The sequence below is a fragment of the Neodiprion pinetum genome, chromosome 2, assembly GCF_021155775.2.
Source record: "Neodiprion pinetum isolate iyNeoPine1 chromosome 2, iyNeoPine1.2, whole genome shotgun sequence".
Classification (NCBI taxonomy): Eukaryota; Metazoa; Arthropoda; class Insecta; order Hymenoptera; family Diprionidae; genus Neodiprion; species Neodiprion pinetum.
Window position 1 is genome coordinate 40,243,371 of NC_060233.1, and position 27,085 is coordinate 40,270,455.

Here is a 27,085-nt window from a genome sequence, read left to right on the forward strand (position 1 = left end):
CTTCAGTTCGCGCGGACCGCTGACGGAAATTCGAAATCCGAGTAGTAGGCGCGATTTTACGAGCGAAACGCGCGGCCTTGAACCGGTCCCTGAAGCTCTTAGCCAATTTTATCGCGTGCCGATCTGGGGACCGATCGAATTTTACAAGTTTTATTACTCCCAAGTGCAGCGGACTCGGCGCCGATTTTTGCCGTGCGCGCGAATCGTCTGAACGTTGTACGTCTTGCAGCAGTTATTTCTGAACATCGGACTTCTCTCTGTGCAAAGCTGTTAAACTTCGTCCGATGTTCGCCTGCCTTCGTTAGTCAACTTCCAACTCCGATTGGACCGAAGGGCTTCCGGTGACTGGAGAGTCGGTAAATTACATCTTGACAAAAGTCTTTTTACCTTCGCGTTCTTTCCCTTCCGTCATACATTTTTGTATTTTTATTTTTTGCACGATGTACGCGGTTGGAGAATTAATACCGAATCATTTCCTTGCGAATTTTGTAATGCTTCCGCTTCGGAATGTCGTGGTGTTTGATAGAGAGATAATAATCCGGGGTCGTTTAATTGCGGCGTGGAAATAAATTGCTCGTTAAGTATGTATAAATATTAAACATTTGTTCATTTATTTTCCTTTTTACTTCTCCCTCTCTGCAATCAAAAATTAATACCGATTGATGGCGGGATGAATAAAACCTCGGATCGCAATAATTTCGCGCGCGTATCGCAAATCGGCGATTCGCTACACGATCGGTGAAGAGAATCGTCAAACGGTTATCGCCACTCGTTTTGTGGCTACATTTGTCACTGTGTATGGGTTACCCCTTTCATTTTTCATAGCCGGTTGATATCCTCCGCCGGCGAACGTTAAAACGGTTAACGTTCAGTCGTGAAACGGGATTCGGTACATTTCTGTAGTTACAACATATCGAATCTTTGAATGCGGTATCGTTTCTCATTTTATTGCACCATCAGATCTCGCAAAAAAATACAGAGGCACGAAATATAACCCTAGCGTCGGGTTTTGCCAATCCCGAAATTATCTCACCGAGATTATTTTAATTTCGCACCGTCGAGTCAATCCGATAAGGAGAGATGCAAACGACCCAGTCAGAGTTTACGCAACCCTGATTTGATTCACCCTTGTAAATGTACACAAATCCAGTCTGGATTATCTTTCGAATACCGTCGAGACGCAGCCCCCTTTGGTTCGCAACTAACAGAGTTATTTAGTCGGTGGGACGTATTTCTGAAAGGTCTGCTCGAATTCTCGGCCTAAGGTAAACTCGATTGCGTGAATGGAGATTCGGCGCACCGATATAAACCCGCCACCCGAAAATCCAGATGCCGCTGGAGTTTGACGGTCGAAGTTTCCGAATTTATAATATCATCCGTAACCCGTCCATCGACATTTTCTGCAGGGTGAAATTTTTCGCTCTTGTGCAGAGCAGCGGATATTAAATTCGGCTAGATTCGATTGCTGCGCATTTAATACCGCTACATTAAATGCTGATCACGATACGTTCGGCTGCTTTACGGTATACGTAGAACATATGTCGCAAGGTCGACTTAATCTCGGTAATTGCGAGTCTGCCTGCCGGCTGCTTGCAGCTCTTGAACAGCGGCCAATAAGTCAAGCGTATTTCTGTACAAAGTGCCGATAAATACATGGCCGATTAATCATCAAGTGCATGCGAAATTTGGCGAATTAATTTTTCAACAACCTTAATTCACGAGCCGCTAAAACGAGCGGGCGTTTTCCATGCTCTTCTAAGTATTCGCTTCCTCGCGCGTTTTCCTTGGAGATTTCACGTAAGTTTCTGGCAAAAGCGGTGAAAAATTAGGTAGTTATCGTCGGTGAATTAGCAAGCCGACGAATTTAAATTTCTCTCAATTCGTCATCAATTAAGGCCCGCCGAACAAACGCGTACACCTAAATACGTGTCACGTGATCGTTAAGCCCGAGGAAGTCAAACACGAGCGTGGCTCTCGTTTTCTAAATATTTTCACAAGGTACATAATCGAGCTTCGTGCAACGGTGGTGAAAAAGCTTTTCCACCGAACAACGGACCGTCTGTTTCGATTCGACTCTCTTTAGTTTAAACCACCGCGGTACCTTAAAACTCGCGCATTTATGCCGCGCTCCTCGTTCGTTCCGAAACGCTCTCGTCTTGCCAGCGACTTTACCCACTATCTGGTGTATGTAGTACGGTCTATTCTCGGCCATGTAATTCTTGAACATCGTTCAAAAAACGACCTACTATTCGGATACGTACCGGCGTAGACGTCAAGGTTTTTATACCACGCGTTGATTATTCACACGTCACGTCTGACCCGATCAAACTTTTAAACGTTTTAGAGTGCCGCCTGTGCCAATCCAAGATAAATAAAAACTAGACTTTCTTCTACTTTTCTTTCAGCGCGTTTCAATGTCTTCGCTGTTCAATTTTTATTTCACTGTCAAAATGATCCCCATCTTTCCGAAGCTTGCACCGTTCGGTTCCATTTTTCCAATCAACTCGTCGTGTCTTATACAAGAATTTATCAGCTACCAAATATATTAGCGAGCAAAAATATTTCGTCGAAAGCTCAAGTTCGTGAATTATGTTTATCCGTTTTCGAACGTGCAGATTTGACACTGTGATCTCTCATATTCATTCTCTCAAATATGTTTTAGCAATATAGAAGACCATGTTCGGAATTCATTAATTTTAAAACAAGCTACGCACAAAATAAAATTGTTTCAACTTTACAACGTACGGCGATCAAAAATGGCGACAGAAATGTGATTTTGAATTAAAAAAATGATAACTGTTTTAGAAAAAAATGAATAAAATGCTCGTAACAAGAATTTGTGGTGACAAATGAAACATTGATCGCCATATTTGTTACTCTGATCATTTTGACGCGTATGATTCTGTAGTGTGGAAAAATCCAGAAGCTTCGATATCGATCCACCAATAATTTCCAGTTCACTGAATATCATCAATTAGATTCATTATATTCTCACTAAAAATGACAAAAGTGAACGGTAAAATTTGGGTTCGTCAAATTCCCTAGCCAAACGAGCGCTTTGGATAAACACTGTGGCACACCGATGCGGAAGGCGGCCTGAATCTGACAGGTCCGAGATATCGCAGACGCATCACAAGATTCTCATGGCAAATATACACCGAGATTGATTATCAAGACTTTCCTACATGCAGAAAGTAGACGGCGTAAATAGCGACAAGTAAAACACAATACAGCTTTTCGGATGATTAAATTCTTTCCCCAAGGGAGATCGGTCTTCGGGGAGCGAATTTGTATCGCGTCGCAATCTTCGCGTCCGCGTCGCCAGAGAGAATCTCGCCTCCCGGACCCGGTTCAAATTATATTTCAGTTAATCAACTCAGGCCGCCATTGTTGATCCTGTATTGTTTCGGCGGAATCTTTAGGCCTGTTATTACATCCGACAGTCGCCGCGAATCCCGCGACTCGTAGGTTTAGATTGTACACGGGATAGCGGTTTGTTGCTTTTTCTCTCTCTCCCTTTTCGTTTTATTCTCACCTGAGCTGGGTCGAGATGCGGCTGCAGGGTAATCGAGGGTGAAAATGCTTAATTGTGGAGTTTCTTATCAAAATTACCCGCCTCTGCTCTCTACTTAACTCGACTCACTGGGGAGTAGATAGAGCTTTCTTTAACCTGGCTAACCAAGTCGAATATTCGAGACAGCAAACCAAATTAGTTCTCGCAAGTTCGGCAATAGCCATCATTGTTGTAGCTAATTTTCTCCGCGTATTTTTGTTCGTGCAATTGCAAAGGGATGCGAGAGACCGGCTATGGTAGATTATCGGGGTTCGTACGTTTTTTGGAACCTGATATTCCCCGAGTTTTCCACGTATTCCAGCCTGGAAATAGGATTTTTCCACTAACCTTTCAAGAAATATGACGCAGATTAATGACAAGTCTTTTTTACATATTAAAACTGATGCCTTTAATATTACCTAGTAACTATATTTTACCGTCTGACTATCAATTTACAAACATTCGCCTGGGATTTTCCGTAAGATAAAAACGAAAGAAGATTTCGTATTAAGTAATATACACGCCGTGCAATCTTTTTTTTTTCTCAAGATCAATAGTACTTTGTATAAGAACGAGTTTATTTCTTCGACTTGGACTCAAAATTCCAGTCTTATTTTTTAAATTCCCCGAGTTTTCCCGGTTTTTCAGGTTTTCCCTGCGCGTACGAACTATGATTATACTTAACGCTCTTCCGGTGTAACCAAATTTCCGTTTCAAAAGCCCATCTCAGACTTCCATGTTCAGAAAAAAGAACCGGATTCTCGTGTGTTTGATAAGCGCGTGTTTGGCGAAGCAAAAAATCCACGAGAATGAGAACAACCAGCGGACTGATATTACATCCGACGTACTGTGAAGCAAGGGATAAGGGTTCTACCCTTTTAACTTTAAGGATGTATTCCACTAGTCAGGCCGAACATGGGCCGAGTGGTCGATGCGAAATACTAGCTTATGCATTATGCTACATCCACTGATCGATATTCTATCGATTGGCTAAAAATAATGAACGCTAAACTTTGCCGGGACTTGATTCAGCCCGTACCGTCGTGTACTTATATCGGGCGAAGAACACACATTAGATTTCTCTGCTCCTTAATTTGTAGTATCGGGGCAGTGCATAATTTAACAGACGTAGTGCCATCTCGGCGCGGCCTCAAAACCGCAGGCTGAAAATGAAAATTGAGAGAGAAAAATCAAATTCTCAGAAGTCCCGCGTGTATAAGAATATACATATACATGTAACACAACTGGCAGGCCGCAGCTCGCCGAGCTTTTTAGGAAGATCACGGAATGTAACAAAGGGTCACGTGTGAGATTTACAAAAAGTCAAACAAAGGAAAAAAAGAATCACCTACCCATCTCGCTCCTCTCATGCATTATATATATACTTCACACGCGATCTATCCGTTGATCAAAAATCGAGATAAAAGAAAGCGGAGATCATTTTTCAAGGGTGATTCAGCGGGCGTATTCAACGTCCATCGATCTTTTCCCTCGGGGAAAAATCGCGCCGTGAATGAGGAAAGGTTCTCCAGACCACGCGTGGGTGTCTGTGCGTGTATGCGGGAAGCCGAGGATCGAGGAATGGCCGGAATTCGCATTGCGAAGTGCAGTTTTTCCCTGAGAAAAGCGTTGCCGGCGTGGAAATTGAAGGCCGACCCGAAGCTTATCTCGGTACGTGTAATAAATGAGATACCTCGTCACCCTCTGGCCCTCGCCAACTCTATACTTTCACGAGCCGAGGGCGAGGAGTGCCAAGTTTCTCGAGTGGAAAAAAGAAAACAGGATTTTTTTTTCCGCGAAGAGGATCCCTGACGATGGCGGGCGGGTCACGCTTAAAAAAGCCGAAACCTCTCGGCGACGCTGCTTGCCTACACGCGAAAGCCTTCGGTGGTCCGGGACTTCCGGTTAATCGAGACATCTGCCACGCCCTTGAAACCTGCCGGGGTGTTGATCCGATTAAAAGTTTGATAGGATTAGACGCGGCGATCAGGAAAGCGCGAGGGTGAAATCTGTGTTTTGGGAAACTGTACCGCAGAACGGAATTACAACGGGAAGGAAGCTGCTCCGATCTAACAATGCAGGGGGAGAAAGGGTTCGACGTAGTTCGTGATCGAAAAGTCTGACTCGGATGTTTTGACCCTGATGGAGAATTTCAGTAAAAACATTTTTCCGGATTTTCGCACACGCTTTGTTCATCCAACTCCTGCAACGAGTTGTCGTATAATTCTTGCATGAATCGCAACGTCTACGTACGCAAAATGAAAAACGAAACGAATTCAACGCTCCTATTTTTTTCCCCCGTGTATCATATACGCGCGTTCTGGACGAATAGAGGAGAATAATGAGGTGGTAGATTCGGTCTGTCAAAATAAATGAAACAGATTTGAAAAGAATAATAAACTAGAAGGCCGGGATTATTTTCTCATTTTATACTCTTTCTTCACTGTATCAACGCGCGATGTTTTATTGCTAAATCAGCTGTGTTATTTCCGAAAATACAATCCACGGCGAAGTTCCCCGTTCGCACAACGCAAATTCAATCTTAATTTAATTTTTCGCTCGATCGAGCCTCAGGCACGCCTCGCGCTTGACCGAAAGGGAATTTTCGATTCCGTCGCGCCGAGGTCAAAGGTAAAGCCGGTGTAGGGCGTACAGTTGAACATAAAATACGAATCGGAAGTCGATGAGGCCGAACGATGAGTTTCCACCAGTTTCGCGTGCTTTCGCAGCAGCAACGAGAGTCGATAAAGCGAAATAAAAAGCGCCCGATGGCCCATCACGCAGCAGCGAAACCGTCGAAAAGCATCGTCCGTCGGTCCGAAAGCGCCAAGGAATCCCTCGGTGGATTTTATAGATACCGAGCAAACGCGAGATTCGGGGCGAGCAGAATAATGCGTCGTTCCGCAGAAACATGCGTACCCATACATACCAAAATTCGGTTTGCGGAGAACCGCGATGTGTCTGCAAACAGAGCAGAGTTTGCTCTTTAACCGCGTGCAAGTGCAGCAGCTTGCAAGTTCACCCTGCCGAGAGTGAGTGCATTCCACGCGTCGCGACGTCGGACAACGCCGCAGTCAACGCAGAGTGGAAAATGAAGGACAGAGCTAAGCCTAGACTGATCAATTTGCCATTCCCTATTCCTCGCCCGTGGTTCCGCTGACATAATCCACCTGGGATATTCTCCACTTTCGATTGCATGCTGCCTGAATTCCCGCCTGAATGTACACACGTATATGTATAGGTATGTACTGAAATACCATCGGGAAATAATCGAATTCCGCGGTTGGTTGGTCGAGGTCACCGACACACTTGCGTTTCCGTTGGGTTATTCGACGCGAATGAACAGGGTGAGAGGTATGAAAATATCTGACGTGTCAAATAATTTGTGTACCGCTGATAGCGAAACGAAGCAGTTGTCGGTAAAACGAGTGAAAAGCTTTACCGAAATTCTATGTAACGAGGTCGGTATTTTCAAAAAGTTTCATCGTCGTTTAAAGCAATTTTGGAGACGCTGATATTTCGGTTTGTATCACTCGCCACCGTACTTCTAATTCAAGCAATAGACTACGGGGTCTCCGAAGAGTGAGACCCGATCTCCTTGTTTAAACGTTGAATTTTTAACATGCCACAAGAGCCCTTAATCGTACAGCCAAACCCTGCATTCGGCATAAAGAGAATATCTTCGGGTGAATAAACCGTGTAATTATGGTACAGAACGTAAATTGTATCGTAGTCCAATTTCCATTTATAGCGAGAACTGAAATTTCTTGTTTAAGAAATTTAGTGTTCGATTATGGATGTAACACCATTGGCACAAAGACCGTTATTGCCATTGGTGGTTATATTTGCGATTAAAGTAGTTATTGCCGGTTCGTCGAGGTGCCAATGACCCTTTTTCCGCCAACGGCCATCGATCACCGTGGATTTCGTCCCGCGAAAACAAAGGATAAATCCCTGACAGATACGTCTTGAATAAACCGTGCTGATTCGTGGTCCCTGATCGTGCGGAGAACGACATTACACCCAATCATCGACCGAACCAACCGCTGAGCCAGCCAAGATTCGGATCTTCGGATAAGGCAGATCCGCTGACACGTTTCGCGCGGGGTATAATACTTGGTGTATAAAAAGTCTTCTTTACTGGATCGTAAACCGACTTACATATAAGAGCTGTATGCAAAGTTATCGTACATAATAAATATGCGCTTGGTACTTTGTCCAATATCAGCTGCGTATTCGGGCAAAGTTTTGCGCGTACCGTTATAATACTAATTCGTTATCATCTCGCCGGGAAATTTTACCTCCACGTCTCGCAGGTGCTAAATAATGGAAATGAATGATGACCGAATAGCGCTTTGGCCAGATATTATTTTTCCCTTCAATATTTCCCTGAGTATTACCTCGAGGTATATCTGGAAAGTTTTGACAATATCAAAGTTTCCTCGCCCAAAATGTTCAGCAATAATTGTTGCGCATATATATGGGAAAATCCAGGCGAACCCAACCAATCGAAGCGAAAAACAAAAGTTAAAGAATTTTTAGGGAATTTTCAAACAGTTTGAAAAATGTTTTGGGTGATGAAAAAAGAAACGACAAGTTCTAAAAAGAATAGATAAATATTCCCGGTCTGCAAATGTTCGGGATGGAAAATATAGTTTTTGAGAATATAAAAAATGGTCGTTTTCAAAATAGCTTTAAATATTTATAAACAATTGACCGGTTGAACAAAAAATCTGAAACTATTCAGGATACTGTGTCAGAGTTGAGACAATCGCACAAACATTTTTGAACAAAATCAAAAATAGCGAGGGTCAGACGTTGGTCGAGTTTGCATGGAATTCCCCATATGTGCCCGATATGAAATTCGAATGAATGCGTGCCAGCAGCAGCCGGTCCAAGGAAAGCTCACGAAATACGAGAATTGTGTCCATCTTCTGATTGTTTTCGGACAGAATCACTCAAGATAATATCAATTTTCTTCTCCTTATTTGTACCCATTAGCGACATTCGGTGATTAGTGAACTAAGCATACATGTTATTGCCGAGGATGTTGAACAGACACGAAAGTGGGAGGCCAACGCGTTGCATAAGCTCGTGTAACGTAACCGCGGGCTTATAACAGTCGGAGAAGATTATACCGTACATGCAACGGCAGTAAATTCGCGTCATACACGAGACACAACATTGCTACATATGAAATCCACGTATAACTGAATCCGCGTAACCGCGCGACGCGGGATAAATGTCAACCGAAAGAAACGGAAACACCGAATAAAAACCGAGGGTGTATCCGCAGCTGGGTTTTGCGACTAAAATTTACCCAGAGCAAATATGCACGTACTCACGTAATTCGCCAAGAATTTATCACGCGCAGCTTTCGCAAGTCGAATAAAAACCCCATACATCACCACCGTCCGCATTTAATAAAAAAAATATAAAGACTCGCAGTTTTGTTTCAACGGAATCTACTCACGCCGCACGTTTTATTTTTCTATCGATCATCGAGTTCCCCAGAATGAAATTGAACCACAAGGGCCACTCGACGTTACGACCTCGCGGAATTTCATCGGGCTTAGTAAAGCTACCGCCACAAAATTAGCCAAGCTCGGGTTTAGCCGAGAATTTCTGGACCTTCCGGAGAACCTTCCCTACGTCATTTGGGGAACAGCGGTGGTTGTTTACATCCCCGGGATGTGTCCGGGGCTGCAAGACACTCCGTTACCCTCGATCGCTGTTTGGAATCCCGAGTGCCAGGCGCACGATGTGCGTTCAGTTATTTAGAGAGCGGAACCGCAATGATCGCCGGAGGGTGAAAAGCGGTCGGTGCGGGCTCACTTGTGGAAATGACAGTACAAGGGAGCTTTGCAGATCGTCCGTCCCAGATTTAATCAGGATTTTTTTCCATTCAAATAATCAGAATCGGTGACGATTCGACGAGTAGATTCAACTTTTCAATCAATCACGATAACTCGATTTAATCGTAAGTCGCAAAAGAAAGTCAAGAACTTGACTAGTTTATTTGAATTAGAAGAAAGATTCAGTCTTCTTCCTCGGAACGAAGGGTTGAATTTACGATGAATTTTCAACTCCCGAATTATTTCTATCCGTTTATCCGTTTTGGAGACAGAACAATAAAAAAAAAAAATCATAAATATTATAGAGCTTATGGCTTGGAAAGGTCTTTGTTCAAAACTAGGTGAGAAGGGTTCGAAAGTGATTCATGAGCCGTGAATCTTACCCAGCGAATTAACATCGTATGAGAAGAGTGGAGGATGTGGAGCGAGGATCGTGCAGTCTGTGGGAAAACTGTCGAACTTTTGGGGTGAGAAAACAGCTTCGACGCAAGTTTCACCAAGTTAAACAATTCCGACGATTCGATTCGCGTTTCGTGCGTGATTTCATCTCACAATCAGTCGGATATAAAAGCAAAGGTGATGGAGAGATCGCGTTGATGAGGTTAAGGCTAGGAATAATTGGTTTTCCTTTTCTATCCCCGCTAATTAGTGCCAACGTAAGCCGTCTTACGGCGCGGTTCGTTGCCAAGAAGTTAAGCAGAACGTAAGGGCAGCTGCTTCTTATTATGATTCCCTGGTGAAGGCTTGCGCAATATCACGAGTACCTTGGGAACCTACAAGGAAGGGTGCGCCCTAAGGGGCTAATTATTTGCGAATCAGCCCAATTATATTAATGGCTCGTGTTACAGTCGGAGCCCTTTTACGCCAGCTGAAATAAGCCTCGGGCAATTCCGAGGTGAGTGGCATCAAATTTACCTCGATCAGCATTTCTCGGTTCATTGGAAAGCGATATTACTGAAGAGGCAACGGAACGATCCAGCTGTCGGAAGTCGAGCTCGTGCCGCGTTATTTAATCAACGCCGTTAGTTCCGCCCTTCTATTCTTGTCGTACGAATAATAACGTTCCTCCGAAAAGTTCAGGAACAAGACACATTCATTCCTTAAACTCCACGCTCACGAAACTCCTCGTCCGTTGTTACGACGCCTGTTCTTTCGTGCCGTCCCTTTGCACGCTGTTGCAAACGCATTTCGAATTCGGCTCAGAAACCCAGCTCGTTTCAAAGGCTTTGCGTTGTCGCCCTGGTCGCGCAGGCGTGGAATGATCTCATTGCAACCAGGCTTGCCGGTGATCATGATACACAGCGAATGGGATTATGCAGGGTCGCGTTTAATCCGGTATGAAATTGGCCCAGAATGGACAACCCAGTTTTGAAATCGCGCTGCGCTGCTGACATCAAGATGTTGGGAAGAAACAAGATACGTGTGGGTGTTGATTAATTTTTTACCGTTTCTGCCAAACGAGAAATCGTCTTCCAAGAATTTTCGTCCCGTATCTTATAACGACACGCGGTTCATCTTACCGGAATGACGAAAATCTGTCGGGCCGAGGAACGTTGCGAGAAGAATTTTCGGTGTAAAAGAAAATAATACTGCTGAGTTGGTATGGCGAAAAAATTGATCAAGTTTTTTCGCTGCAGTGCTGAAAAAAGAATTTGATGTCGGTACAAAGTTGGTTCACTGTAGGTAGGTATACTTATGTTATAATATTCAGTGCGGGATTCAAGAGCAGAATACTTTTTCTCCATTTCGGTTTTACATGTCTGCGATTGAAATTGAAAAATTTCTAAACAAAGATTAAAGCCGACACACGGTACGTATAAACCTTGTGAAATATTTCATACTGTAATAAAAGATTGAACGGAGACGGTTCGATCATCTTTGACACATTAAAGCACCGAAAGAATGCCCGAATTTCTACTTCCACGCCTGATTATGTCCTCGAAACGCTTAGTACAGTATTTTAGTCTAAATTGCAAAAATATCTAATAGATCTTTAAAGTCTAATAGCATCGAATATTTCCTTTGAGTCGACATGCACGCACTTAGACAGCGCTCAAGATGAAACATGTAAACTTGATTGCGTTTTTCTAGTTATTAAGTACTTAAAACTAAATTTTAAGCTTGTGAGCTTTCTCATCGTTAAAAGTAGTTAAGCTTATAAGAGTGTATCTGGTGGAAATTTTTATCTTCAGAATATGACGCACTAAACTGTGATTAGGACGTATCGATTCTTCGTATGCATTCTTGAGTGTATACGTTGTCATCTAACAACCAGATAATGTGCTTTCACGATATTATACTTAGGTTCAATCGGTTCATAGAAGGCATTTTTTTCGGTTACGATTGCCATAATTCTTCCAACGAAAATATATCTGTCAGTATATATAACAACGACTTCGGATTTTAGCCGCGCGAAATCCGACGTGAAATTCCCTTCAAACCATCACACGCCGGAAAAATACCCTCAAAGGGATTTTCCCAATTAAACTATCTTTGATGTTCTAACCCTTCGGACTCGAGATCACGCAACAACATGCAATTGCCCACATCTCCTCGTGTGTTGGAGGATTATAACGATCTTCTGCGGGGGAAATCCTGAGTGGGTATAATTCACGAGAAGATTCGTCCGTCGTCCAGATCGTCTGGGATATGTTATGCCTACATTACATCTATACATGCATGTGAAATATTCGTCATCGCAACGAATCGCGGAGCTTTTTCGGCACAGGACGAACGCTTACGTGCCGCGAGGTAAGAGGTCCTTTCCCGGGTTTACTTATCGTTATATCTTTCGTTGTATTTTTACAGGATATACATCCCATCCTGTATTCCTCGTCTCCGACGCTGAGCGAGCTATTTTTCATGTAAATCGCGTCGTCTGATCCTTCCTCGAAAATTTTACCCTCACGCGAAACGCGCGTTATAATGTATACATAAACACTTTACCTTGAGTTAGGTTGCGGTGGAACTTGGGCAACTCTGCCGGTAAATAAAACTTTTTTTTAGATTTTACTTAAATTTTTAAGACGGCCAGACTCTTCCGCCGATATAATAGCTCCTTATCGTAACGTTTACCGTGACTAATTCTGGATTACATTACGGATACTCACCTCACCCCTTTAAACCTGCTTTCAGAGAGTGCAAACAGGACCCTCGGGTCGCGTTTACCCCGCATGGTTTACACTCGGCTACGTAACCATTTGTTAAACTTTTGTTTGAAAACACGAGGAAAATCCCCTCAAGCGAACGACGCAACGAAAGGCGCAATTTGCTTTCTGTAACGTATATACGTATGTACACATCGTGGACCAGCGCGCCAAATGAATTGAAAAACGGCGGGGTGTTGATCGTTAAAAAGCATTATCACGTTCGTTTGGTGGTTTATACAAAGCGGGATATTCTTTGATGGAAATAAAATATTATACACAGGGAAGAAATATTATCGTCTTGTTTTAAGAAACATATATACTCGCTTTGAAAAGGTCCGCAAAACGTAAAGTAATTATTCGTAACTTTTCTTTATAAATTGAGGAAAAAGAACACGAGACATCGTGAAACGAATCTCGGCGAATTCAGAGACATCCAATTAGGTCTCAGTCAAATAAAAAAAAAAAAAAAAAAAAAAGGGCTCAACTAACTCCGCAGATCCGGCTCCAGGGTAAAAAAAATTCTCAAACCTGCTTAAGGAAAGGTCAGCGTCGTTTTTCGTAGTCTGCGGGCATTGAGTGGCTTCGATTTTCGGTTAAAAATTGAAAGTCGTCTAAGCCGACGTAGAATAGCGTCTCTGTAAGTTCACGAGGAAATTGAGTAGTTTATCGATAAACGGATGACTCGAGGGTGACTCTGACAGGTTAAAAGCCAGCATCTTAAAATCGTTTGCGGCTTACGATTGTTTTTTTTTTTTCATTTTTTGCAGAAGGGTTTTTCGACATTCGTCGAGAGAACACCTCAAGCAAAAGGAGTGGGACGCCTGACTCGGCAGCCTCGTCGTTTTCAGATCGCTTTTTCACCCGCGGACGCTTCTCGGTCCAAGTATAAACATAAATGAGAAGAAGGCGACGCCGCAATTAGCGACGAGCTTTTAAGACCCCCTGAGTAATTTGACCCGCCACCGGTTGATCTACGCGAGTCAGAGGGTTGAAAAATGTCGGCAATTTGTTTGAACCCCTCGTGATCCGAGTTCGCGGGTCGGCTTCTTACTCCTCTACATAAAAAATTCCTCTCCAGGTTCGTACGTGCAGCGCATAATTACGAATTGCTTTATCAGAGTCGAGATAGCCGGGACAATATCAACGGTTGAACGGCTTTCGAACAACAGATGGCCAGAGCTAGTTCAACAGGGAGGCTCGACTATGTTTGATTACCGCTTTGTAATTGTTGTATGAATTTCGGATTAACGCAGGGCTGATATTAGTCGGATTACGAGCACCTGCTGCCGCCTAAATTCCGTTTCACCATCTCGCCGCAGCCCCCGTCTTAAATTCGAATAATAATTCACCCACGTCGACTCCGTTTCGCCCGCACTCACCCAATTTCTAATTTTCTAATTAGCCTGAACGTAGCCCGTTTCCTTTTCGCAGACTCTAAACCGCGGCCACCTGCCTCATCGTGGACGGCTCTAGCCTCTCGACGAACCGTCGACATGACCCGGGATTTCAGAGAGACGACAAGGTGACTGACGGTGAGTCCGCGTGCATCGCCACGCCATTGGGTTTACTAGCTTAATAATTCCGCGTCGTATTCGAGGGAAAGTATTCATCGACATTGGAATGATACAACATCGCGACGTAGGTTGGTTAAAGCGTCGCATTTTCTTTACCCTATTTTCTCAAAGATGACGTGACGAAAATCGAAGTGGAACTGGAAGAGGCCCCGTTCGATATGGACGGTCGAGTTCCGCCGATTATCATGGGCCCAATTCCGGACCCAGGCGCGAGCCCAACGCCGGAAGTGAACGCGACCTACCCTGGGGGTGAGTTACTGCTTTTATAGCGAAAATATCGAGGGGAGGTTCTGCGGATCGATTCGACCACTTTCAGTGAAGTCACCGCCATTAACACATTTTCGCGTACGTATAACGAAGGTGTGAATCGAATTGACACCTGCCGTTTGTAAATCGGTTGTTTTCATTCTACCTTTGTGCCGAAGAATTCAAAAGGGTATGTATTACAATTTATTGTAACGAATAATGAATAAAATTAAAACCGAGTACTGAAATTTACGCCGGCGTTTCTCTCGAATTGGAATATTGTTGGTTAATTTTACGCACGTGCAGCGATTATTGTTTTCTGAACGTGCAACGTCTCGGCAACTTTCAGCCTGTTTAAAACAGTCGTTTCAAGTCAACGCTAAATGAACCGAGTATTAATTTCTCCTCCGTTATTCATTCAATTTTTTCTTGAACAACTTACGTTTTACACAGTTAGACTTCAGCCTGCATCTCTAAAACGCGACACGCTACAGACTTTGAGCCCGATTTAATTTTAACCCGTTAATATGATGCACCGTGCCTTGTCAACGATAACTCATAAATCGATTATCGCTTGGCATATCTGCGATAATTTTTTACCCCGCATCAATATTTAGTACCTCATGTAACGGCTGCGCGACGGATAAAACGTCGATATTAGAATTTACGATACGGTGCGAGGCGATAAGCTGCCGTACTTTCACTAATTCAAATTGGAAAGAGGGGATATCAATTCCTTCTCGCGATCGCAATGCGCGCAAGATTCAATCATTCGTTGAAACGGTCGTTAATATTTTTAATGGGAAAAAAGTTTTCGGTAGAAAAAAATCTGTGCCGTTAACGCTGCTGGTACTTGATTGCTTATTTCACACTCTTTTACCTTTATTCTTTCGTCCGTTGAATAAACCGTTGCAGACCGCCGTAAAAAGCCAAAATCAAATTCTGTAACTTTATTTTCTCGCGTAAAAATTCAATTTTCCCAGGTGTTGAACAAATTCGCAAATGTCACTTCTCTGTACGGCTTGATTATTTCAACGAACAGAGAAAAAGTGTGTTTGTTCGATACAGGTGAGCTTCGTAAGTTAAGGACTGTTTCCAGTTGCTTATATCGTCGACTACTCGGTAAACAAAAAGGAAATTCACGAATGTAATTGAAAAATGTACGTCAAGTGATTTCGATCGAATATTCTCGTCGTAAACAACTTTTCGAAGTTTGATTACAGCTGCTTGATTGACTGACATACTCGGAGATAGCGTAAATGTACGATTGTTCTGAAAGAGAAGAACTATCCAAACTGATCAAATGGCCAAGTTAGTATAATACAATTGACCTTCCTCTGGGATACACAAACACGTTTACCTAATTACCGACATTTGCCCGCGAAAAAAAGGAGGAAAAAAAGTAATATATCGATTTAACGACAAACATCGCGGCGACGAGTCCGAGCGAATCGAAGTCTATCGCAAATGAACAGCCGTCGTACACGTGTAGCTTCGACCGCTTCGGGGGTGGGGGGTGAAATTGGGGCGAAACCACGAGGAAAGGCTTGACGAATGAACGGCAAGCGGCAGATTCTACGGATTTTGAATTTCTAAGGTACAGTCGAGCCGGGAGGAGTCGTCGTGAGGGCCGAGGAAGCTCTTATCGTGATACTGGTGCTGGTGCTCTGGGTGGCGGCGATCGCGCTCTTCTTCAACAGATGGGGAAAGATCCGAATGCTGGAACCGTATCAGCCCAAGTTCCAGCAGCAGCACAGACAAAGCTGTGCGATGATCGATCCAAACCCGGTCCAGGTAATAAGAATGATAAGAAGTAATAGATTTTCGATTAGATCCGTTATTATTTTTCCCCGATTAATCGAGTATAACTGATTAACTTTTAAACTCGATTATTTTTCCTCACAATCGGTTTTTGTTTCTTACTCCGATGAACGACGCAATGCAATATCAATTTATGTGATCAGAGTATCAATTATTATCATTGTCTTATTTGCTGAGTACCTATTTGATACGATAAGTGAAAGATGAGTGAATATTTTCACATGAAATTGAAAAATATTTTGAATCAAGCTATAAATCATACAAAAACTTTTCCGCTAATAAGACTGCATACCGATATTTATATAATTTTGCTTTCGTACGCATCGTTTAAAAAAAATACGAAATAATCGATTAATCGATTCATTTTTACCCATTCAATCGAGTCGTGTTCGATTATTTTTAGCTTAGTGGCCATCGCTACCAGGTAAGTCAGCCGCGTGCAACCGGTTGTTTAAATTTTTACCCGACAGGATTTTAGTTGCCAATTGAAAACGTCCCCGCGGATTGCGATTGTATTACAAAAGGCGTCTCGCCGAGGCGAATTTCCGCGAGCCGCATTATCGAGTTGAGGGGAATTCAATTTCCGAATAAACGAACGACAAAGAAGCTCGCTCGAACGTTCTGTTCACCGATTTATAATCTACGGTTCGCGTCAGGAATCGGATCGATAATCCTGTTGCCCTTTTTACTATTCCTCTCCTCACGTTATACCTTGTATATGCGTATTACATTACATCCGTTTCAATCGCTCGATATAAAGCCACGAATCGGTTTCCCAAGACGACATTAACTCGGGTACGAGAAAAAAAAATAAATAAATAAATGAACACGTCGTTTTTATCGCGCGTCGACGATGTCGCGCAGGAGTTGATAGAAATGTAAATTTTTTCATTACCGAGCGATTAAAGCGGACCGATATACGTACACGCACAGCGTAATGTATTCCGAATTTTGGACTACCGGTGTAATTGCATTTTTAGTATTAAAAGTCTGCGACTCCGAAGAAATGTGATTTTCATGCAAATTTTCTGTCGGATCACATCTTTCGGATAGACTAATCGCGGATGGCGGAACGAACGGTCGGAACGATTATCCTCCGAAAAGGCTCGACCGTTTCTTATTATTGCGCCACTTTATCACATGGTCGATAAGTCGAAGTGTTGGTATTTCGAGGGGCAGATGACCCGCGCGTAAAGCGTTGCCTGTTGGGTATTTTTCATCAAATCCTTCAATCCGGGCTTCCGGCAGGGGTGAAAAAAAAAAAAATCGCGGAGGATTCAGGCCTCGATTCTCTGCCGCGATTCATTTATCGTAAAATAAATCCCGACCTTCGCGGTGACCGCCTCATTACTTTCACGTCGACATCGTTTCCCCTTCCATTTCCTCCCCGTATATACGTTATTGCTTCACTCGCTGGTAAAATCGACGACGTGATATGAAATATTCACACACCTATCTGGCAATCCGTCGCGACCGCTTAAATTTCCCTGCGCTTCCGTGCCTCTCAAAAACGATTCCAATTCTTCTGTCCGGCTTCGAAATCCGCGGATTACACTGTCACGTGAAAAAAGGTGCAATTACAAAATCCATTTGTTCAACGTGCGGCTATCGTCCGGGATATCAAGGAGCAAACGACAAATGGAATACGTGACAAGGGTTGACTCTCGACCCTGGCGAGTTAATCTTCGCAAATTAGATCCGGTGGAATGTGGGGGTGGCAAAGTGGATTGAAATTCGTACCTTTCGAATATCACACCGTATTATTTTCCCTCTTTTCAATCCTCGGCGGGATCACTTTTACCGTTTCGACCTGGCCACCGTAATGCGATTAACGAAGTGAAAAAAAAAAATAAAAAAACGAAAAAAAAAAAAAAACAAATTTGTAAATCGATGGATGTTGTGAAAATTCCGCGGAGCTGCGAGTTTGAAGACTTTTTTTTATCGTGCATTTCGCTCACTGATGATAAACGTTATTCTGTGAGTAATTCCCGTCTATTTTTGGAATCGGTTTTCATCGGCGAGAAGGGTAATCGCGTATTGCGAATCAGTTCACGTGTCAGGCTCTGATCTGCAGTCGTCTGCGTCTGAATAATATAGCATATTATATTCTGGGAATATGGAGTGAGCAAAGTAATAGGGATCCACCTTTTTTCATGGGATTCAATGTTCCAGAACAGCAGACGATTCTTCTTGCGCAAGGTAATATCGCTGCCTATAAAATTGCGGCAAAAAATTCAGGCGTAAGTTTTTCAACGACGCAACGTCGCCCTCGAAACAAATTTCTTAAACCGCGAATCACGCTTGGATAAAACTGGAGGATGAAAGCATAGACAGCAGGGAAAAAGTCGAAAGACAATATCGGGTATTCAAATTCCGTGCCAGATCCGCAGTGCCAGTGCAGTAATCCACCCCTTTCCTTATCGTTATACACGCGTGCATGTAGACGTTACGCGAATCTCTGTGCGAACCGGATTTCCTAGCGAGGTTATAAATCGCGGAGAGTCGAAAAATGAACAAGTGGAATCCTGCCAAATTCAGCCGCGATACGCGTATATCACTGCAGTGATGATTATTCGTTTGCATTAAATGGAGGGAAATTTTACAGTAAGACAAATTTTCAGGGAAACATTCGGCGCGTGGTTATGGCGTTGATAATAAATGGGAGTTTCGTGTCGTACAATTATTCAAAATGCCGACAACTCGGGTAGTACCGTTTTCAATTTCATCTTGCGGAAGGGAAATTCGTTCAAACAATCATATGGATTTACGTCGAGCGGAATTCAAGACCCGATTTCAGTCTAATGGAGTTATTTTGAAAAATTCATCCCCTCGACAGTCTCTGAATTCGGAATTATTTAACATCCGGTGTATGTAGAACGTACCTACATGTGTACGATATATTCGGAAACATACGAGAAAAACTGAAAAATTTGTAACACATTTTATCGGAATGGAACTGATGTGAATTCAAAGAGTTCGGAGCCTTCGGGCCAACTCGATTGACTGTGAAAAGTTTCTAAAAAACGAGAAGAACGGCTTGGAACTTTTACTGCCGTCGGGATTACACGAAACCGCAAATTTCATGGAACGTGTCACGCTGTAGGCTGTGTTGGCAATTCATCAACACCAAGATTACGTTACAAGAGTGTAGTTATAATGTTCTCAAAAATTTAATCTCACTAACAAGACTCCATTAGTCAGAAATTTGAACCTACCATCTGTCGCTTTCCTATTTTGCACCCCCTAACTTAACCGAGATAGTTCCAAGGTCCCTGTTAGACACAACTTTGAACCGGCTCAATTTGTTCGAGTAATTCGCAAGACAAAAACAATATTTTATTTTATCAAATGACAAAAATCCGCTGTACTTTTCAACTTCCTATTTCTCTCCTCGTAGAAAAAAAAAAAAAAAAAAAAACAATAAACATTAAATTCTGAAGAAACCCCCCGTGCGGATGATTGAAACGCATTATTGACAATAAATTTTTCCAACGACCAGTAGTTTCCGATATACTACGGAGGTATATAAAAGGTACACTATACACGATATTGATTCGTGCCATAAAAACGATTCTACGATTAACAAGAAAAAAGTATACCTAGGAGAAGAAAATAGTAGCACCACGTCGGACATGGAATGGCTAGGAATCGGCGGGTGTAAAATTTCACGTCGAAAATTGCTAGGGTCCGGTGAAAATAAACTACATCCGCTCCTCGAAAGGCTCGAGTCGCGTCGCATCAAGGCAAGGCCGATAAACTGGCCACCACATTTCCCCGAGCGACGAAAATCCGTCGCATAAGGTACGAGGGTAGCCAGGGGGTGGATCTCACTTGTCATCCCCAGCCCAGCGCCTCGGGACCCGAAGGACAACGGTTCGTTTCCCCTAAATCAGGCCGAGTAACGCGCTGCGAACCTGCAGGACGCGGCTTTCCGAAGCGATCATTTGCGGCAGATAGGAGCCGGTTTGCCTCGGATAAGCGGGAATCGGGCAAGGCTATCTCTGCGGGGGCGCATATTGCACGGTTTGGCAAGAAAGGGATTCGACGGGTGGATGGAATCACCTTCGGGCGAGGACCGCTTGACCTTCCCCAACTCTGCGGAGGGCGAGAAATAGTATATTGTTTAACGAGGAGGCAAACTCCTCGGTCTTTTCGGGTGGAGCGTAAGTTTCCGATATTCGTTTTCGACTTCACCTACGACTCGTATTTCAAATATACGCGAGGTGAAAAGACCGTTGCCTCCTTGTTGCGCACGATTCATTCTTTATACAGCAAGAGTATGATACTCGTTTTTTCCCCGTAGCACGGAATTGAGGTTAGGGTCACGTAGTGTCAAATTTGATCGCGACAGCGCATGCGCGCAACGCTCCTAGGAGTTAAAAGTGGCCTTTTCCGTACTCCGCGCACGCGCGTTTGCAGACTCGCTCGACCGACATAGAAACGGGTACTTTGTGTACGGAAAACAAGCAGGGAAAAATGTGTAAGACATACTCGCGTTATGAAAAGGGAATATTAGTGATGAAAAGTGCACGGCGAATGATCGTTGTATCTACCTTTAATTGCCGCAATATCGATAACGAAAATGCATGTTGATGTAGTATTGCGCTAATTGGGATTGATCAAATTTTGCTTCTCCTTTGATTTCTCTAGGTGACGAGCAATCTTATGATCTTCAAATTATACAGATGGTTTTACGACTTTCGCTTTCTGTTTCATTATTAACAATAATTGAGTGGGCGGGCTGGTCAAGAATCGATATTTTTATCTATTCAATCACGAGATAGTCGTACATTGGGTATTTATCAAATCGTTGTGGAAGATCTTTTTTATTAATACAAACAAGAAAGAATCAAGAAAATCTAGTAGATTGGTTCGATTTCACTCTACGCGAGCTGAATCATTTGAGAAAAATGTGTTTCAAAAATTCGCCGAACCGCTGAACTTCTTTTTCATCACGTTTACTTTGTTAAATATATTCGATTTTGCAACATTGCAACGATATTGGATTATGATCAAAGGATGCCAATATTGAGTCGACTGTAAAGAAAAATGAAAGAAAAATACCTGTTTCAGACTTTGTAAAAAACAGTTTAGAGATAAAATGAATCGTTTTGTTTTTTTAAAAAGATCTTCGTACCCGTCGAATGCGCTAATTTGAGGAACGCTCGAAGCACGAATTGACGAAAAGTATCGATTTTTGGCAAACAAACCCCTCGACATTCACGAATTTCTTGTTCTGGCACTCGAGGAGGGTGAAGAGTGGTAAAAACCGCCTTGCCCAAGGTTCAATCTCGAGACGTGGGATACCTACAGGTGTGTTTGTGTGTGGCTGTTTCAGCACCGGGCGTGCTCCAAGTTCAACATCCATTGTCTGGAGCACCCGATCGTCTACCCCACGGGTTGCGGATCGAGTCTGTCGAGGCCGCGGCAGAACAGCGTCTTCGTGGGTTCCAGCATGTCGCTTTTGCCGCCGCAGAACGCGCCGCGGCGCGCGAAGAGCGCCTTTGACATTCAGACGCTGATAATGGCGGAGTGCGGGCCGCAAAACGCCGCGGGTGAATTCGGCGAGGCGCCAAAGCGCGCGGGGAGGGAATCGGCGAAAAATTTTTGCGAATCCCTGAGGCTCCCGGACCTTCCGCGCTCCTTGAACCCCGCGCTCCAACGGCAGCGAGGGATGAGCATCTGCCACTTCGACCGCACCGACGTACTCGCGAGGCCTCTGATGCGCGAGAGGGGGATGAGCATCTGCCATTTCGACAGGGGCGAGAGTTTCGGCAAACCGGCTGCCGTGCAACGCGAGAGGGGGATGTCGATATGCCAATTCGACAAGCAAATGCCGTCGTGCAGCAAAACGCCGGACGCTGTTCACGCCTACAGAGCAACCTGCGTTTAATTACGCTTGTACGGATACGATATCGGTATTCCGCGACGGAAATTAGCCGGAAGAATTTCCGCACCACCGACGCCGTCGATGATACGGATCGGTTCATCCTTGGCGGACATTTGCAGAATGCAAATTTATTACTTTCGGTTCGATTCTTTCATTTTCTGGTTTCGATATGATTTTACGGAAAAGTTGTAGGTACCCGTTGTTATATCCGGAGGAGACAAATCCGCGGTGGAATTACTAATTGAAATGAATTACGGTGGGATCGTTGAGACAAAGGAATATATTCTTTTCTCTTTTGAATCAGATTGATTAATCGAACGCCAGATGTGGATGCGAAAACAGGGCCAAGTTCTCTTCGAAGTTAAGTTTTTCATTCGACAGTGGATTCCCGCAGTTCAGAATATAAATAATTCCGACGTCATGGGTAAGCTTGTGTGAATATAGGTGGGGTGGGGGGCGACAAAATCCTTACACTCCAATCTCTGAAAGGTGTGAAATGAAATCCGTGATAAAAAATAGCTCTCATAATACCGTACTGTCAGTTTGTGGAAACTCAATTTCGCGTGTTATACGAAACAGCAACGACGATGCGGATGATCGTCTCAGGGTAGAAATTTAATCTCAGGGAAAAGGTATAAGTTCACCTTGTTTAAAGTAATTCTATTCCGGAGACTCGTTTTCGGTTTCTGAAGGTAGAAAATGAACGTAAAGTATGAAACAACGTAAATGAAAGTCGATTTACGGTTAGGGTAAGAAATTTGTTTCCGCATCCCGCGGGTGATCGATTATAATTATTCGTCGATCAATGAAAATGATCGTGTCTATAAAAGTGTGAGAAACTGTAGGGAACAAAAGCAAGAAGAATACACGGACGAAGAGAATAGCGCAAAATAAGCCTTTTATACACGCTAAAACTTCAAAATTATAAAATATAAAATCTATACATGTTACTATTTATAATAATATAATACAAAAATACTAACTGAATCCTATATAACGACTAAACTTTGTATACAGAATTTTTTAATAGCAGTATTTTTCCTACATTCCGGGTTGTTGAAATAAGAGAAAGGTAAAGAAAAAAAAAACTGAGCAAATTGGAAGAACCAAGCATCGTACCGTCAATTCTCCTTTCCTATAATATACGAGCAGTGTTGGAGCTCGGTATAAGAAATAAATATAACCTATACATCGGGTAAGCCGTCTAGGCTCTGAAAATTTATGAACTCAGATCGAATATACAAAAAAGAAGAAGAAGAAGAAACGGAAATAAGCATGGAATAAGGTTATAATTGAGAAACGCAACCTGACATTAAAAACGCAGAATACATACCTACATATATTGATAATGATGTGTAAGAATAATCTATAATAACGTGAATATATTTTTTCAATAAAATAGCCTATCAAGAAATATAATAGACGCAGACGAGCGTGATCGGTTTGACAAATAAATTAGACTGCGGTTTATTACGATATTACAATGGCGGGTAGATTCGCAAGCTACCTTCACACCGTCGTCAAGCATCTTATCTCAGGTTGCAGGCAGCGTGGTGAAAATTATAACCCGCAGAGCTGTAACTTTGAAGCAAGTAAAGGTTGTTTTCGCCGGGCGAAGGTAGGCAAATATTTCGCGAGCCAAAATGTGTATAGGCACACAACACACAGACACACACACACACTCCGTAGCCCTGAAGCCGACTCATACCATCGACGAAGCAATCGGTGCGCAATTGCCCTTCGTCTTCAGACGCCAGATTATTACAGGCGTACGCCCCACGCGTCATTAGCACGTCGTTGGAAATCCTTGGGTCGACGGCTTTGAAATGTAGGGGTGAATTAGCGTTCGATATACAAAGAAATATCCATTATCTACCACTACCACAACCGCAACTACGATGTAATATAAAAGAAATTTTAACGCACTTATTAATACTAGATAGTCGTTATATTGTTAGGTACGATGACGTCCATCCAGCCACAAAAAAACGTGGCGCACAGAAACTGTTATTTTTACAAAAAACAAAGAGCGAACCTAAAAATACGAATTAGAAGAAGAGGAAACTGAACGAGTGCGAAAGCTTTAAGACTATCTATTCGGACGTCTGGACCTCGTTTTCTCCTTTTCTCTGCATGTTTCTCTTTTTCTCTCTCACTCACTCTCTCTCTCTTTCTTCTGTATATCTTTATATCATCGTAATTAAGCTCTTCTCTTTCTCTCTTTCTCCCTCTCTCCGCCCCGCCCCTGATCGGTGTGTCTTTGAATTAGAGGATTCCACCCCCATTCCGTTTATAATTATCGCACTTTATATCCACGAGTTCGCTTAAAGTCTTTTCTTCGGTCTTGGAACGCGAGTGAGATAATATTTTTGTATGAGAAATTGATTACGATATAATATTTCTATGCAAACCCACCGACAGCTGCATTCTCTACGAATCCCGTGCCAAATGGAGTAGGTATTAAATCGATAGCATTGATCGTCGTAAAAGTCGCAGTAAATATTGTACTTCCAAACATCTGGAATTATATCGAAATCTGGGAATTCAGCGGTCGCTTCTACAATTTTTAACCCACGTTTCTACGGTGGGCCGAAGGATGCGTATTTTCAACATATTTACGCAACCGCCACCGCGTAACGCTTTATAATTTTTTTTCCCCCCTTTTTTTCGAATGCCTGCGTATAAACAATTTATACAACAGTGAATCAGTCTTTCCAATTTCGCTGAGCGAATCGAACGCCTTTAATATAATTGGTACTATAGATAAAATGAACGAATAAAAATGAAATCAAACATATACCGACGAACGAAACTTCACAAAATGCTAAAAATTTATTCACCTTTTGTGGGTCTAATTAAAAGCATAAATTTTCGGGCGTATCAACGAGACTCGCTTCGGTTTTATGCAATGATGAACGTTATATCGTTTTCTAATGAAGATACGTGAGGTCTTCAAACTGTGGGTTTCTAGTAAACATCGCGTGTTGAATGAGATATGTGTAGTATGCATTGTTTAAGTCAATAATTGAGACCAACAACCTTAGACTGTGTAAATCTGTAGTATATATTATAATTATAGTTTATCAGTAGGTATAGAATAATAGAATATAACATATTATTATAATAGCATAAGCATATATCGACGCTAAAATGCTAATCTTGGGACCTTTGATCAAATTCATAGTATGTAAGTTGAATAACGTGTACAGCGAATGAAAAAAAAAACATCCGATCGTCCATACGCTATACACGTGCAATTAGATCGTTACAACTATCTCTATTGATTATTTACATACGTCTGTATACATGAGCGGATAAAAAATCTTCAAAGCAAATTACAAGACTGTCAGTATTGCTGTGAAAACTGCCGAGACGAGAAAGCTGAAGGGACAGGAGTTAAGGGGTTGCCCTGGTCGATTTCGACGCTTACGTATATATCTCCAAATACCGAAGTCCATGTATCTCAAACGCGATAAATCGCTCAACAGCCAATTCTAAAAGCAATTCTGAACAAATAAATTCAGATACATTTTCATTTGATGCAGAAATCATGAAATGACAGTTTGAGATACGTGAACGTAGAAATCGACCAAGGCACCCTCTTAAAAAAGAACATACGACTCCGACATTGAGCATCGATGAGAAATGCAACAAAAAAAGTTTGGTCGTTAAAAAGTATTACTTGTATCGTTCTGCATGAATGTCATCGAAGAGATTTATTTTCAAGTAAAAATCATGTCTGTTTCGCGATTAACGTTGTTACGTTTGAGGTGATCAATTTTTTTTACCAGCGCGAGTGGTTTGGAAAATATTGGATATTTCATTCCATCCGACGCATTGCATGCTTGTAACGCATATAACTGACTCTGGTTTACTATTGAATTGTTTACTGATATATACTTGCGCGTATCGGACGTGGTATTGAAAACATTCGCAATGATTGATCGTCGACATTTCCGTTGCGTATTCTCGGAAAATAATAATAATAATAATGATAATGATAATGATAACGATAACGACAACGGTAACACGGCAACGTGAACAACACGTACCGTTACCGAAAGAATTCTACATTCATTATTTGTCACGCATGTGTATAAGTTACATCATGTATTTGTGCATTATACACATAATGTATTATAAAATATCATGAATCAAAAATGGTTGTAAAAGTTTAACGAGGTCTGCAAAAGTGAAAAGATATATAATAATAATATTATTAAACAATGTTGTCGATGTATAGAACGGAATAAAATCAAGAGTATGGGCTATTCCGCGTCAACCGGATCAGTCATCTCTCAGATATTTTTTTAATTTGGCATGTGGATTGTGTAAGGGGAGTTAGATTTTTGTGCCAAAGCGCGAATCTCATAATGCAAAATTCGATTTTTTATTAACAATAACAAATTAGACTCCCATTTTTTTCAAAAATTCATAACTTCGGCAACAAATTAGATACAATTTTTTTTTTTTTTTCAAATTACGCGGAAAGCTCCATAGAATTTAAAAAAAAATACGAAATGGTAAAAAAAAGTTGTTATCAATTGTTTATTTAACAATTAATTTTTCAAAGATTTTTAAAACAGTGACCGACACGATCAAAAAATTTTTTTAAAATTCTGACATGTTCCTTGAACTGTACTACAACCTGTGAATTAATTCCAGAGGGGTGTTTTTCTTCGTTTTCGAGTAAAAAATCATTAAAGGTGTCGATGCGCATGAAATTGCGGCGCGTCGAGTCTCTACGTAATGGCGGGCGGCCGGTTGCCGTCCACCGCTACCCCGCGGCGGCGTCGCGGCGTTATTTTAGAGTCATTTTCACGATGTAGGACATGATTGAAAAATCTGAAAAAAATACTGTACCTTCACAAGGCCTGCTCAAAGCGATAAGTGAAGTTTCAAGAATGTGTTTTTCACCGTTTTTTTATTACAGAGATTCAAAATAACAGTTACGCACCATGAGAGTGCACATAAATGATAATAATTACATAACTTGC

General features: G+C 42.3%; 1 protein-coding gene across 5 annotated transcripts; it reads left to right on the top strand.

The window, feature by feature from the left end:
* Positions 1-26,387, top strand: LOC124211745 (uncharacterized). Of its 5 annotated transcripts, none has more exons than XM_046611111.2 (5): positions 1-356; positions 13,989-14,089; positions 14,243-14,380; positions 15,981-16,171; positions 21,537-26,387. In XM_046611111.2, exons 3-5 carry the CDS (start codon positions 14,290-14,292, stop codon positions 22,089-22,091), a joined length of 837 nt encoding a protein of 278 aa, XP_046467067.1. In that variant the 5' UTR covers positions 1-356; positions 13,989-14,089; positions 14,243-14,289; the 3' UTR covers positions 22,092-26,387. The 5 variants fall into 5 exon arrangements, with proteins under 5 accessions (XP_046467067.1, XP_046467061.1, XP_046467063.1 ...); XM_046611105.2 differs by having other exon boundaries at positions 15,975-16,171; positions 21,537-26,386; XM_046611107.2 differs by having other exon boundaries at positions 1-352; positions 15,975-16,171; positions 21,537-26,386.
* The last annotated feature ends 698 nt before the right edge of the window (positions 26,388-27,085 follow it).

Bases quoted from the DNA above. Each gene is read 5' to 3' on its own strand.
- LOC124211745 (XM_046611105.2), top strand. From the start codon at position 14,290: ATGGACGGTCGAGTTCCGCCGATTATCATGGGCCCAATTCCGGACCCA. The intron at 14,381-15,974 runs GTGAGTTACTGC...TGAATTTCTAAG, and splicing joins GAACGCGACCTACCCTGGGG to GTACAGTCGAGCCGGGAGGA. The intron at 16,172-21,536 runs GTAATAAGAATG...TGGCTGTTTCAG, and splicing joins TCGATCCAAACCCGGTCCAG to CACCGGGCGTGCTCCAAGTT.